General features: G+C 42.5%; 1 protein-coding gene across 1 annotated transcript; it reads right to left on the bottom strand.

Annotated features, from left to right (window-relative positions):
* Positions 1-1721: 1721 nt before the first annotated feature.
* On the bottom strand, positions 1722-10244 carry CUNH14orf180 (chromosome unknown C14orf180 homolog). Its single transcript, XM_054286926.1, has 4 exons — positions 10227-10244; positions 6444-6570; positions 4658-4684; positions 1722-1924 (listed from the first exon to the last, which is right to left on the bottom strand). The coding sequence occupies exons 1-4, from the start codon at positions 10242-10244 to the stop codon at positions 1722-1724; spliced, it is 375 nt and encodes a 124-aa protein (XP_054142901.1).
* Between the last annotated feature and the right edge of the window lie 4414 nt (positions 10245-14658).

The raw sequence follows: 14658 nt of genomic DNA, 5'->3' as shown, positions 1-14658 counted from the left end.
GAAATCACACCCCTGCCCCATGCAGGTACCAATCTAAACCTTTTCCCCAGAGATTCACCAGCACACAGGTTTAGAACCTTTCTTCTTTATTGCCTAAACAGCAGGGCAGAGGCAGGGTAGAGGGGAGGGAGGCAGGGGTGGGACTCACCCTTTGAGCTGGGGTACCTGAGAGATCTGCACACAGCCCATGAGCCAAACCCTGCTCCTGCAGCACCCTCTGCTTCCCTGGCCAGAGCAGCCCCTGCTGCCCAGGCCAGCTGTGCCCAATGCCTGCCTGGGGCTTTGACAGCTTAGGAGGGGCAGGAGAGCAGCCACTGAAGGCATTTCTGTCTTTCTGTCTTGGGCTGCAATTTTTCTGACTTGTTCTCAATCAAGTTGCTGCCCCCTCTGCTCCTGAGAGAAGGTTGCAGGTTGTGTTCCTGTTTATCCTCTCTTGGTTAAAGTTCTTGGGCTGCTTGGGAGAAGGTTGCTGGGGCACATGTATGGCCCTCTGTTAAAAGAATAACTAGAATTAAAGCACCATTTTTTCTTTTTGATGGTTGCAATGGCAGGGGGAATATAAGCCAAGGTCTTGCAGACATCTTCTCTGCAGTGTTCCCCCCCCCACTTTTTTTTCCCATTTTCTTTTACTTACAGGTTCTGATGTCAATCTTACCTTACAAAATAACCCCAAGCACACATCAGGTGCTAGCTGAGCAGAATCTAAAATGTAAAAAGCTGGTTGAGCTGGTTCTTTGAAGCTCATGAACTTGCAGTCATTTGCTCTCTCACATACCCAGAGCACCATTTCACATGATCTCCATTAACAGGATTCCTTCCAGAGAAAGAAGTGGTGGGACAGTGATGAAGGAACTGTGCATCCAGCACCTTCACAAGCAGTCCATATTATCATGATATAAGGCCTTGGATACTCAGGCATAGCCTCTGTCTGAATACAAGCACTGTCATAAATCTTGCATGTCACCCTGTGGAGTTTATGGACTGAATCAAACCCAGAGGATTAAACTGCTGTTGTGATGATTAAGCTGGGTTTCAATGCTGCTATTTATTATGTTAGGCAAATAAACTATTTTCTGTTTAAATGAGTTTCCATGTTCTTTTCAACACCTGGGAGTCAAGTGAAGCATTAAGAACCAGCTTTTTCCCATGGATGAATAAAATGCGTGAAAGGAAACAAGAAAGCCACTTGCTGGGATTTTACTAATAATCATTTCAGGTGTATAAATATAGCAGCTTGCCAAGCCTTTGGCCACCAGAGCAGTGTCTGTGCGATGGCTCAGCTTTATTTTAATCTTTGCAGAATAATTCTTAGGAGGCTTGAGAAGAAAGATGGTTTGGTATCTAAAGTCTTGACCCAGAAGACTTTTCTTCTGAGTTTGCTGCTGCCTGCACAGATCAATGTATTTCTCTTTCTGCTTTTGCTCCTCATATCAGCATCTTACAAACTCTGGGTAGCCACATCCAGATACTTGTTTGCTGTTCAGGGTGAAGGAGCACGAGTTTGGTGGGACCTCAAGGCATTAGTATGAATGTTTATTGGTGTGAAACAAAGAAAAACAACAAAGAAGGAAAAAGGAGAGCAAGTGTTTGCTGGATGATGCACAGCAGGGGTGATTTCCTTGCTCTTTGAGGTGGATGCTCATGTGTTCCTTGCATGTGGCTGCAGTAGGCTGGGAGCTTTGCACTGATGTTTCTCAGCAGTGTCAGGCTGGAGGATGCTGCTACTGCCTCAGAAACCAAGTCCAGCACCTCTGAGCAACGTGTCTTATGTGCAGAAAGAAGATGACAAGTCGGGATTGAAATTCCTCCAGGACTGTGACATCCTGCTTCATGCTGGTGAAGTAGAGACTCACAGCAAGGATCAGCAGTGCACAAAACAAGAGCCACAGGAGCACAGGCAATCCAGATGATGTCCTGTCATCTGCTGAACGGTGATGAGAAGAAAAAAAGGAAGCAGCATTATTTTAGTGCCATCTTAAACGCTTCCCAGATTTGATCCCCTGCTGTTGCCTTTGTCCCAGTTTTGTGGCAGCAGCAGGGTACAGAGGGCTCTGGTGGTGAGCACTTCTCTAGGCATCAGTTAAGTGATAGTGAGTCACACCTCCTGATGGAAGGTGGTGAGTATGAAAGATATCATTAATGGAGCATTTAGAGAGTTTAATTATATACAATAAGAACAGGATTAGCATAGCTAATGCATGATCTCTACTTCCCCTACAGCAATTATTTTTTGTACCTTTACCCTAAATGTTAAGTTGAATGATAGGAGAATATGAAGCTACTTGGTCTAATTATTTAATGTTCACAAATGCCCCATGAAAGAGAGAAGCTATAGATTTCTGTCCTTTTCCCTGGTAAGTCAGCTTGTTTGGGACTCCTGCTAATTCTGGGAAGAACCCAAACGTGGCTCCATTAACCAAGAGGCATGTTCAGAAAGCTCTGGCAGTTTGAACCACTATGTTTGAGTGCTATGTGTGCTAATTACACCACAACATCCTCTGCACTTCCTCTTCAGCAAGAGGACACTGTAAAGATTTTTCCTGCCTTCGAAATATTTTTCAAACGTGTTTAAAGGTTGGGCACAGCGCACATGTGGAAACCAGAGGGCTGCATTCAGCCTGCTGACAGCTGTGTCCCAGCCCTTGCCTGTTTATATCCATCCCTGGGCCTTGGGGATCCAGGTTTGATTCAGCCCTGGCTGCTCTGTCTGACTGCATGGCCATTGCACACTCGGCACTATTTCATAAAGCACTTAGAGTATTAAACATGCAGTATAAAGCCAAATTCATGCCTGAATAAAACCCATAGTGTGCAGCTATTTTCCTGCCATATGCACATAATCAATAAGGAGATAAAAATGTGGAGTGTATTATTATGGGTAAAGGGCCAACATTAGCTGTAACATATTTAAATTAGCTTCTACTCCGAGCCCTGGAATACACACCAGTCAATTAAACTGTCACACAGATGTACAGAGAGGAAGGTAAAAGTCATAAAACCAAGCCAGAAACACATAATAATGTATCAAAAAGTGTATGGGGAAAAGGTAAAATGTTAATAGGCAGTCATTTTATAGCTAACCAGAAACCAAATCAATGTCCCATAATAGACCTGAGTGAATTATTTGCAGCAAGTAATTTATTCATTTGAATTTAGCCCTTCTTTCTGTTTTCAAATTATCCATGTGCAGGCTTCAGATTTTATAAATTTGTTTATTTGGCATTATTCTATGCAGGGTTGATATAAAGGTGTTTAGCCAGGGAATTGCTCACCATTTTCTGGTTTTGCAGAGATTTGTGAGCTGGGAATTGGTGTTTCCCTTTGTGAGATTTCCCACACCACAGGCTGCAGCTCCTGACTGGGTGCCCCACCTGCCTTTTCCAATGTGGGGCTTGGCTGATGAGCACACATGGGAGCAGGGAAACCTTCCTGTGGAAGCTGAACAGCTTTTCACATCAACCCTTTCATATGAAGTGCTTTTAACCTGATTCAACTTTTTAAAAGTTACTTTCCATGTGAAATTTCTGGGAGATCTCAAATGTAAACTTGGGCTTTCCTTATATCCTCTCAGTCATGAAATATGTTCTATCTGTGAACGGAAGAAAATAATGCAGAAGGATAATTCCACTTGCAAAATTGTGATGAGTTAAGCTCACAACAGCTTCAGCCCATCACTACATTTAGGTGTTGAAAATCAAATTTGCTTTTCTAGATTACAATTAGAAATTTAATGCTTAAATTTGTTAGTTAAATTGCTTGTTGGAAGAGCACAGACCTGTGCCCAGTCTTATGGTAACTCATCTGAGAAGAGCACTGGACCTGAATACAGGAGATTTTGTTTCAGTTCCTGCCTTGAGTACACATTTCCCCTGTGGCCTGAAGAATATTTGATATTTGCTTTTCCCCAAGGCCCTTTCTGGCTGTAGTACCCTGATTCCAGCCCAATAACAGCCCTAGATGATGCTTCCATTGTCATGAGCACACAGCCCCCATTCCTGGACAAGAGCAAAAGCTGAGGGATATGGGGACATCTCCCTGAGAGGATTTTTGTCCTCCCAAAACTACAGCTCTGTGTGTGTATATAATACATGTGTACAGGAGCCCCTCTCCCCTTCACTGCCTATAGCAGGGGCTGCATGTTGTCCAGGGCCTTTAGAAATGATCACTATCATCAGAATATCCACATACACTCATTTGCTTGGGGGTCTGTGAGGCTGCCAGGCCTCAAAACCCGATTATTTTTATTATTTCTACCCTGCTGATAGAATATAAATGAATTGTCTCTTCCCCTCATACAAAACTCAGCAGGGAGAGCTATTGTTTAGCTTGGGGTGCTTTCCCTGCATATCTTAGTGAGAAACCTGCACCTATTCAAATGCCATAAAATATATTAATTATATTTAAATTAAAAATAGCTTCAGGGACTTAATTTTTGTTTCCACTATTTGTTTTACTAGATGTCTTGTTTAAAATTGCACCAGACCTCATCAGCACCTTGTGCTGCTTATGCTGAGAAGAAAAAGCAGCAACCACTGACAGCACAAACTGCTGTGCATATGGAGGGTGTATTTGCACAGAGCATCCCACCAGCTGCAAAAGCAAAGTCAGGTTAATGCTATGGATGGCTCACAGTTATAATGTGAAAAATTCAACTTACCCACTACGTAGTCACAGCAGGAAATTACTAGAAAACAAAATGAAAATGTTTTTACTTGCCTGGAAAGGTCTCTTGGCAGCGGGGTGAACAAGAAAAGCCAGGACCGAGCAGTGTCTCTGAAATTTCCTGTCACCTTGGAGATGCTGGGCAACCTCTTACACCACTTTTGGCTCTGGGTGAGCACCTACCCAACCCATGCAAACATGCAGATGCACTTCAGGAAAGTGAGGAAAAATTATTGTGTGAGGGAATTCAGAGACAGGAGTGCTACTGTTGCAGAGAGGTCACGAAACAACTCTGCTAAAACCCCTCCCTACTCCACATAATTCCTAGAAAGGAAAGGATTTTTACCAGCAGGCTGAAAGAATGAAAGTTAAGAGAGCATTGTCAGGCTAACTTTCATCAACAATATCCTGGAAATGTGTCTGCTTGGCAGCCAGGCCCAGACACAATCCAGGATGAAAAGTCCTGGATTGGAAACGGAAAAATTTCAGTGGTGCCAGAAACCTTCATTTTACCAGCCTTAATGTGAGTAATATTGTGTGGACAAACAGCAAACAATCTCAACCACAAACTGTTTGCAACACAGAATACTAATTAGGGGTTGGAACTATGGGATTGAATTATGGGATTTCTCATGTCTCCATGAAAAAGAGTCTCAGAGTTTTCTCCATGCTCACAGCTCCCTGCATGAGTTCAGTGTGGCTTTGCTGAAGCCAGAGCCAGGGGGAAACCAGCCTGGTCCCCTGGGCTGGGCTGACTGCAGGATCCCAGTGCTGATGTGGGGCATGGACCCTGGCACAGAGCTGAGGGAGTTATTAATTCCCATCAGAATCCTGCTCTTGAGCACTCAGATGAGCTTTGAGGAGTTTAAGCCTGACTGCCTGAGTCTCTCCAGGAGCTCAGTTTTTGTGGGAAAGCCCAGGCCATGTCAACAAGCTTATCAAGAAACACCTTCCCCTTCATGCATCAGGAGGCATCCCAAACAATGCATTGCCAAACAAGTGAGAGTTCTGTTTATAGACACAGCAGATGCCAAGCCTTATTTTCAGAAGCTGTAGCAGTCCAAACAGGTGGCTGACAGAAATTTTACCATTCTGCCACCTGTGTTTTGACCAACTGACATATCAAACCCATATAATTTTAGTTCTATACCAATAAATACAATTTTCTTGGCTGGATGGGTTTGGGAAAGTCAGAAGGTAACACCAATTATTATTTGATATGGCATACAGCATGTGCAGAGGTGCAAACTGGATCCTTGTGCCAGACCTCTCCTGAAGGTCACTCCCAGCTGACCTAATTGCAATATTTTGGCTCATGAATGAAAGGTTTTGTTAGCTTTGTCAGTCCTTAAGTGCCTTTGCTGGCAGAAGTTATTACATCCTGGCTGCTAGGCTCAGGCCTCTGCTTGCTGTATTCTGTGGCATGCTAGTTACCCACAGTGACATAATTATGTTTAAATTTGGTCTGAGTGGAAACATTGCTCTGGGGAAGCCCTGGGGCCCAGCCAGGCCCAGGGTGTACAATGACCCCTGTGGGGGCTGACTCAGGAGTCACTGTGACAGCAGCTGGGGGTGAGGCAGGAGCCTGTCCACCCCAGGGCATGCAGGCAATGCACCAGATGCAGTTCTGCAGAGCACAGAGCAAACATCATCCATCCTCTGCTCTGTGCTGAGCTGAAAATCACAAATTATCACAGGGGGAAGATGATGTGGACAGACAGACAGGGTGGATGTTAAAAGCTGGAAAAGTCATGCCAAAATTCCTGGTAGCTTGAGCATACCATGTTCAATGACTTCCTCTGGCTCACGAAACCGAACCCTGCGCTCTGCTCTCCGCTTCTCCCCCACAGCTGGGTCCACAGGTGGCCTTTTCCTCAGTATGGAAGGAGGAGAGCTGCTGTCATCTGTCTAAAGAGTGGATCAAAACACAAAACATGTCACCATCCAAACAGGGTGAAGTATTTGGGTGAAGTTTTGATCTTTGGTGGCTGTGTTACCGTGTCCCTTGAAGGACATGATGTGTAACACCTCAGCTTGGACAGACCACTGTCATATTTACAGCCAAACAAAAGGGATATTCCTACATTGCCATAGATCTGCAGTACTCTAAAGCTGTATTCTCAGGGAAAAGGATAGGTAAAGCAACGGACAGCAAAATGTTCAGAAAGGATTTCTCTAAATTGTAACAAATATTTGCTGAAGGTGGCTGCTCAACAGCCTTGGGCTGTTCTTAGAAGCACATAAATGTGATATGAAATATATGAACCATATCATTTGGAGCACCTTTGAAATGTTCTGAGCTAAGCAGTTCCACTCAGAATGCAGCATTATCATTACCCATAGTCAGCTGGGACTATGCAGCTGACTTGGGTTTGGACGCTCCTGATGGGTACAAGAAGGTAATTTATTTGCATTTCAATATAACAATTATGATGTTGCTCTGTTTTTCTCTTGGAAACCACATTTAGTCCTTGACAACAGAATCATAATGCTGTGGATTCTTTGAAATTACAAGAAACAGAGCTGCAATAACATTAATAACTCACTGTTCTGCATGGGAATGCTCCCACAGTTAACTGCCCAAGGTGAATCCAAAGAACCTTGATTCAGACCACCCACTGTCCTGTGGCAGTAGAGAGCAGATGGCAAATTTTCTGTTTTTCAGAGTGAGGGGTAGAGATTCTTAACATTTTACTTTTAAGACTGAAATAATCTTCTCTAGCCCTTTCCATCTCTCCCCTCTGTTCCTCTGATAGATAAAGGTTATTATTTCTTCTGAATTTCTCTTTGCTCCCTTTCCTCCCCCCTTGTTTATTTTTCCCCCAGTCAGTGATTGCGTGCTCCTTACTTCAATTCTTCTCCTTGCTTTAATCTTTCTACTCCTCAATTATCTACTTTTATCCTTTTTTTGACCCAAATGCCATTTCCTTTCCTTCTTATTGGATGCTTTCCCCATGCTCACCATTTCACACACCCACTCCTTGGGCTGCAGGATCAGGATTAGGTCCCAGTGACTGCAATTCAGGGGTGTCAGACCCCACAGTAAAGGGGATAAATAGATTTTCTTACACATCACATTCTGGATAACTTCAAAAGACATATTGCATAGCCAGCAGGAACTGCCATGGGGAGAGGAATGTCTTTGATCCCTTCTCCTGAGAGATTCATAAAACCAATCTCGTCACTGATAAGGATTATTTCTCTGATCCTGGGGTCATATCACCTCTGTCTCATGACTGGGGACAGTGTGTGTTGCAGCTTTGTGTTTTTCATTCAGCAGCTAAGAATCTGGAAGCCCCATTCAGGTTATGGAAAACCTGGATTTCACTTCTTTCTGAGTCCAAAGAAATACAAAGCTACATCTTATATACACGCCCTCATCATCACGGTTATGGTGCACACATGGGAGCAGGGAATCTCAGTCTCTGCCACTGGAGCTGTCTTGTTTGGCCTTGAATAATTAAATATTCATTGACCTAAAGAAAGAAAGAAAGAATGACTTTACAGCCTCGTGTTTGGGTGCTCCCTTGGGGGTGGCAGAAGCCTGCTCCTATCCTTGCTCCAATGAATACTTAATATGTGATACTTAAATATTCATTGGAGCAGTCACTGGGAACAGGGTCTCTCATCTGCCAGGTGAACACCCCAATCCCTCTGCAACAGCCACACACACATTACTCACATAATGAATATTTGATTATTCTGTGTAAAATGAAGCAGGTTTAGGGAGACACAGCCTAGCTCAGGCTGGGGGTGGTTATAGCTATGAGGGCTTCTCCTGTGGCACGACCAAGGAAACTGAACCTTGTATTTGAAGAAATTTATAACTCCAAGTGCAGCTGTTGCCCATATGAGCTTTTCCAAACACTTAGCAGTGACAGCACATCAGAAGGGAAAAACATGAAACAGCTGGATTGTTGGATAGTACGTAGCCAAGGCAGATCTTAAAAAGGAAGTGATTTCATGATATTCACTACGTTAATAGCTTACAGAAATCAAAGCTACGCATTGTCAGAATGAACAGAACACTGCCCCCTCAGACAGAAATCTGGTGTTAGCATAGTGTGACAAGAGTTAGAAACCTACCAAAGTGATAGCTGGGCAATTTTATGACCCTAAAAACAACCCATCTGTAACAAGATGCAGGCACTGCACACAGGGACCTCATCCCCCATGAGAAGATAACTTACCTGCAGCTCTTTGGCACTAGCATCAGGAAGTGAGGCTGGACATACTTGGGACATGTACTCTGGATGCCAACATGAAGCCTCCCACATGAAGCTTTGGATGGAAAGCCTCTTGCCCAGAAACTGAGAGGGAGCAGGGAAAAGCTTCAGGAGCCCCCTGAGCAGGGGAACAGAACCAGCAGTGGCACCGCGCAGACGGGAGAGGAGAGGAGGATGAGGAGGGGGAAGAAGAGTTTGTGTCCTTTGTACCAGGGCTGGCGTGGGAAGGATGAGATGCACTCAGGAGCCAAAAATAGCACCCAGTGATAACACTGGCTGTGCAGCTGGAAGCAGGGCTGCTCTGGCAGCGGGAGAGGGCCTGAATGGAGCAAGTCACAGATAAACACCTACGTGTTTGTTCTGCCGGAATGTGAATTGGGGGGTGGTTTTTTAATGGCAATTGCTGCATTTCTGTGATTATGTTGGATTCCTTCCCAGAATCCATTCCAAATCACAGAAACCTTGCAAGTGGAATTGATTTTAATCCTTCTTCTGTTCAAAAGATGTGGGTAAAGTCACCAGCAAATTATACAAATATAGTGGGAAGACAGATATCTCCCTCCAGAACAGTTATGGCCTCACTTTATATGTTTTACAAATTAAATCCATTATTATAGTAATAAAGTGGGATTTAAACATTTGACATTTCTACTCATATTATAATAAGATTATTGATAGAAAGAGAGGTGATTTACTGTTCAAGAGACTTTAACAGTCCCTTGTCAAATACTGAAGGCTGGGCATCATCAAATATACAATTTCTAGTTAGAAATACCTGCCATGATTGCTGATATATACTGGTTTGTTGTCCCTGCAAGCACAACCTTGTGTTTTTATTTTGTTCTTTTCCTGGAGCTATTTATTTGCAGTGCCATGTGTAATGTACATGGTTTGGTTTTATAGCAGGTGGTTGGATGGATATTTCCATGTCATGTTGAGGCTGGCCCTTGCTCTGCAGGGCAGAGAGGGTGGCAGGATGCTCATACTGGCAGGATGCTCATACTGGGAACCAGGGGGCACAGCTCCTCTCTGGGCTTCACTACTTACTCACTTCCTTTCAGGGATTTGGGGAATGGGTGAGTAGATGGAAAGAGTTGGGATCCTCACCCAGAGGAAACTGGGACAGAGCAGCAGAGGAGGCTTCTGAGGCTGATGTGGGGTCAGAAAACCCCTCAGGACTTGCTGCCCTCCTGCAGCTCAGCCTCTGCATGGGTGCACTGTCCTCAAACCTGTCCTTGGTGACATCAGCATCCAAGTGGAGAGGAATAGATTTTGCTGGTCTAGGGCTCTCCACTGAATGCAACATATTAAAAAGTCCCCTGAAGAAAGTTACCTTACCTTCTCTTTCCTGTGCATTGGGGTGATGGAGGGCTTTTCCTCATGCTGAAACCAGCTCACAACTGCAGGCCTTGTGAAATGCTTCCAAAATCCCCTCTCTGCTGTGTCCTGCAAGTGTTCCACAGAAGTTATTTCAGGAAATCTTTTGGTGGGGAAAAGACAGTCTTTTAAAATTTGTTCATAGTAGATCCTAGACAGAAAGGTGACAAAACCTGTCAAACCATGGTCCCTGGCTTGTCTGGCTCCTCCTTCCTCCTGTTGTGATAATCACTTACTACTAATTCATGTAAGAAGGAATTTACCTGCCTGCTTTGGCCAGCAAAACTGATGAAGGTGGGATTAGGGAAGTCAAAGTCTAGTAATCATCTAGCTTTGATTGTGTCCATGGGAATTGTCTCATTTGTTTTCATTAGTGTCACCCAGCAAGGCACATAAGAAGGTCTTGTGCAGCCTCTTATTCTGCAGAGTGGGGGGCAATGCACTTGTCAGCTTTTACATCTGAATAAAAAACCTTGTTCACGTCTTCTTCACTGAACCTGGCTTTGTTCAAAGGAAGGTTTTACAGTTTTCTTAGTATTTGGTCAAAGATATTTTGGTAATTAAAAAAAAAATCAAAAAACAAAAAACCACAAATGGGAATTGTTTTATTCAAGAAATGGACATATAGAGACAAAATTTATAATTTTTCATGCCAGAAACCATTTCTTTTCAGTTCTAGATTCCCCTTAAATGTAAACAATTTTTTTTGTTCATTTGATTGAAAAATAATTGGGCAGCTTATAAATGTTTTCATGAAAGATTGCTATTTAAATGCCAGGGATGATAATTTCATCGTGGCATTCTCACTTTTATCTCAAGATGTGCTAATTATATTGATAGTAATGGTTGTAAATGCTTGAATAATTAGTAGTTACCTGGGCACTCAAGTTTCAGTGGATAAAGATGTCAGGAGTTCAAATCTCATGACAGGGACAGTTCCATTCCTATTAAGTGCTTTTGATTGTAGTTTAACAACCTAGAATTGGATATATGTTAGGAATATAACACAGCCCAATGCTTAAAGTAAAAGAATCCAGGAAAATAACTTCTCTAGCCTCCGAAATCACTGATAATAAATAATAGTTATTGTAGTGGATGATTTCTGCATTAAAAGCTGTAAGAATTTCCTTTAATATTTCCCTTCTTTTTAAAGTAATTTTTCATCTAAGATTTGATCTCATTTCATGCAAAGTACGTCAGAAACAAAGCTGGACAAATAATTCATAAATGAATTATTTAGCTTGTGAGTGTCACCTCTATTTCTTCCAGCTAATTGTTCACAAATAGATAGTGACTTTTGTCAATGTATTCATTATTCAGATTTATTCAGTGGATAATTGCTGGGAGTAATTCTTTGTCTGTAGATTGCTTGGAATCATTTTGCTGTGAACATTTAATAGTAAAAATCTATCCAGGCTTTCAATAAAAGACAAACTAAAATTATCTATAACTACTGATGTAGCCCTTAAACACGAACAATATAATACAGTTTTAAAGAGCAACACCAACATTTTAATCAAGAAATCCACTACTTCCCATGCTACATAGGAGAGAAAGCAAAAACATTTCAACTCTCTGTGTAGCACTGACATTGAATGGTGCACATTGTATATGCAAATAAGTTTTTACAAGAAAAGGGATGCTTAAGTGTTTGCTCAGCAGAAAAACAAAACATGCCTAAACAAAACATGATTGACTTCCCAGAGAATAAATATGAACAGTCCACACAAAGGAATTAACTGCACAGCCAGTATATTTTTCTGCAATACCTCAGTGGAAGATGTCTAGGAAATAAACATAACATGATAAAACAATTTTACACTCAGAGGATAGCCGTGTAACCATATGAACTCTTTTTCCATTTCCTTCTGTGGGAATAAATATTTTAGACAAGCAAAGTACTTTGTAAATGATGCCTTTGTGGGGATTCATCTGGCCTGGTTCAATTATTCTGAAACCCAGCAATTTTCTCATATCATTGAATCTGCTTTTATTGCAAATAGGGTCATAGAAATAGTCACTCATTGCAATAATGGACTTCGTTTATCTTAACTATTAACACTTGCAGTAGGTTTACACACACACACACACACACACGTATATATTCAATATTTATGGATATGCACAGTGCATATATATTAATAATGAAGTAACTTTATCTCCAACAATCTGAAAACAAAATCACGTAATCCCATACAGTGTGGGGTGCAGTGGTAACTGGAAGCAGCATATCAGGATAACAGAACAGAAAAGAAATAAATAAATTAGAGGGGAGTCTTCCATATCTTCCTCAACTTCCAGGGTGTCAATTGAGCCTTTGTTCAGTATTCCACCTTTCGCGGTTCTGTGTACTCTTGATTAATAATTTAGAGGTGCACCTTTTGGAAGCAGGGTAAATTTTGTGTTTGCCAAGAGTGATTTTCCACTAGTCAGGGAGTACATCAGGAAATAAAACAGCAAATTGCCCCACAGAGTATAATTAGTTGTTGCCTCCTTCCTTTTTCTGCCTCTGGAGAAACAGATTTACTGCTGAGAGTTTTGGGACACCCATGAGATGTTATACAGCTCCATTTCTTCTCCTCAACCTTCCAGTAAAGAAAGCACTGTGTAAATCCCAGCCTCAAGACAAAAATCAGCTCTTTGGACTGTATGTTTCCATTGAACATCCAGAAGGATCATAATTAATCTGTTGTCTGTTGGTCAATCCAAAATGGGGTTTTTTCATGGAGTTGGTGGAAAAAAAAATCAACAGCAAAGCATAATGGAAACAGAGCACTGAATGGGAAGATGATCTGGTAACACTTGGTGTGTGTAGCCAGCCAGGATGAAAGCAATCAGTTTTCCTTCCTGTATATCTGCTAGTTCCTGTGATGGCCAGAGAGCTGTGAATCCAGGTGTGGTTTTTCCAAGGGAAGTGCAGTTGTGATCAGTGCAAAGTGCAGCACCAACAATCCCTGTGGTGCTCCATGAAGGACCCACAGGATTCCCTCCCAGTGGGACCTTTTTGCCCTTCAATTATTACTGCTCTGTGCTGGAAGTTTTCATGGTCACACAGATCTGTAAGGCCCCCTTTGATGGAGGTGGGCAGACCTGGGCCATTCACGCAGGGCCTGTGGGCCTGGATTGCTAAACTTTGTAAAAATTGTGTCGGGGTGGTGCTGCTGCATGTGGCTATCTGCTCCATCTCAGCAGAACTCACTTCTGAAGGCAGAGTCATGGCCCTATTTGCAGATGTATCATCTTAGGATTGTTTTGGAAAAGCTTTTTAAGGTCAGTGAGTTAACCCAGTGTTAACCCAGCCCTGCAAAGGCCAGCGCTAAACCACATCCCCAAGTGCCACATCTAAATCTTTTAAATACCTCCAGGGACCACAACCCAACAGCTTTTCTGGGCCGTCTGTTCTATTGACAACTCTTTTGGTGAAGAAATTTTTCCTTATATCCAATCTAAACCTCCCCTGGTGCAATCTGAGGCCTTCTCCTCTTGTTCTATTTCTTGTTAATTGGGAGAAGAGGCCAACACCCCCATCTAAAATATTTTTCCAGGTAGTTGTAGGGTGTGAGAGGGTTTCCCCTGACCCTAATTTTCTCCAGTCAAAACTGGAGCTGCTTCCTCAGCATAAATCTTGTGCTCCAGACCCTCCTCAGCTCCATTGTCCTTCTCTGGACCTGTTCCATCACCTCAATGCCTTTCTTGTAGTGAGTGGCCTAAAACTGAAACAGGACTTAAGGTGCAGCCTCACCAGCACTGAGTGCAAGGGGACCATGTAGCAAATTCTTCAAAGTGATAAGCATGTTCCTGGAGCTGTGGCACCAGTTTAAAATCCGTATTTTGCACAGGTTTTTCCTTGTTTTAAACTGGGCTCTTTTCTAAGACAAATAGAAGCACTGAGGAGAAGTGTTGCAGGGCTTTGCATGATGGTGAGAACATCCCTGCTGCAGGGCAGAGCAAACTCTGCTCTATTTGGACTGACTGGAAGTGATTTAACTCTGTTGAGGAATTTGGTCTCAATTTATTCCTGGCATGAGTTCATTGACTTATAAAAGGCATGAATCTCTCTCCATTTCTTAAAATTGCCTCTCTTATTCATGTATCTTTCTGGGTAGATGTTACAAATAACCACAGAGGACTTGTGATGATGTATAGTAAACATAGAGAGAATTTCTGGCTGCTGAAATGAACTTTCTAAATAATTACAGAATGATTCCACATCCATTTCATAATTAGACTCCTGAGATTGCAGCCAAGCTATTATTTGTGATTCAACATGCATTTTTATTTTAGAAATGTACCACAGCCATTAGGTTTATTCCACCTGAGATTTTCTAATTTGTTCTGATCATCCTGTCACTGGGACCTAAAATGTAAAATATGTATTGATTGAGTAAGAGTT

This window comes from Melozone crissalis, unplaced genomic scaffold (genome assembly GCF_028551555.1).
Source record: "Melozone crissalis strain CALT ecotype California unplaced genomic scaffold, PUWL_Pcris_2 ptg000056l_1, whole genome shotgun sequence".
Taxonomy (NCBI): domain Eukaryota; kingdom Metazoa; phylum Chordata; class Aves; order Passeriformes; family Passerellidae; genus Melozone; species Melozone crissalis.
The sequence above is the reverse complement of the archived record's forward strand: the minus strand, read 5'-3'. Positions and strand labels throughout refer to the sequence as shown.

Coding starts and splice junctions, on each gene's coding strand:
- CUNH14orf180 (XM_054286926.1), bottom strand. Junction 4,685..6,443: donor AGAGGAAGTCATTGAACATG/GTATGCTCAAGC, acceptor TTTGTTTTCTAG/TAATTTCCTGCTGTGACTAC. Junction 1,925..4,657: donor CTGCTGTGACTACGTAGTGG/GTAAGTTGAATT, acceptor ATCACCGTTCAG/CAGATGACAGGACATCATCT.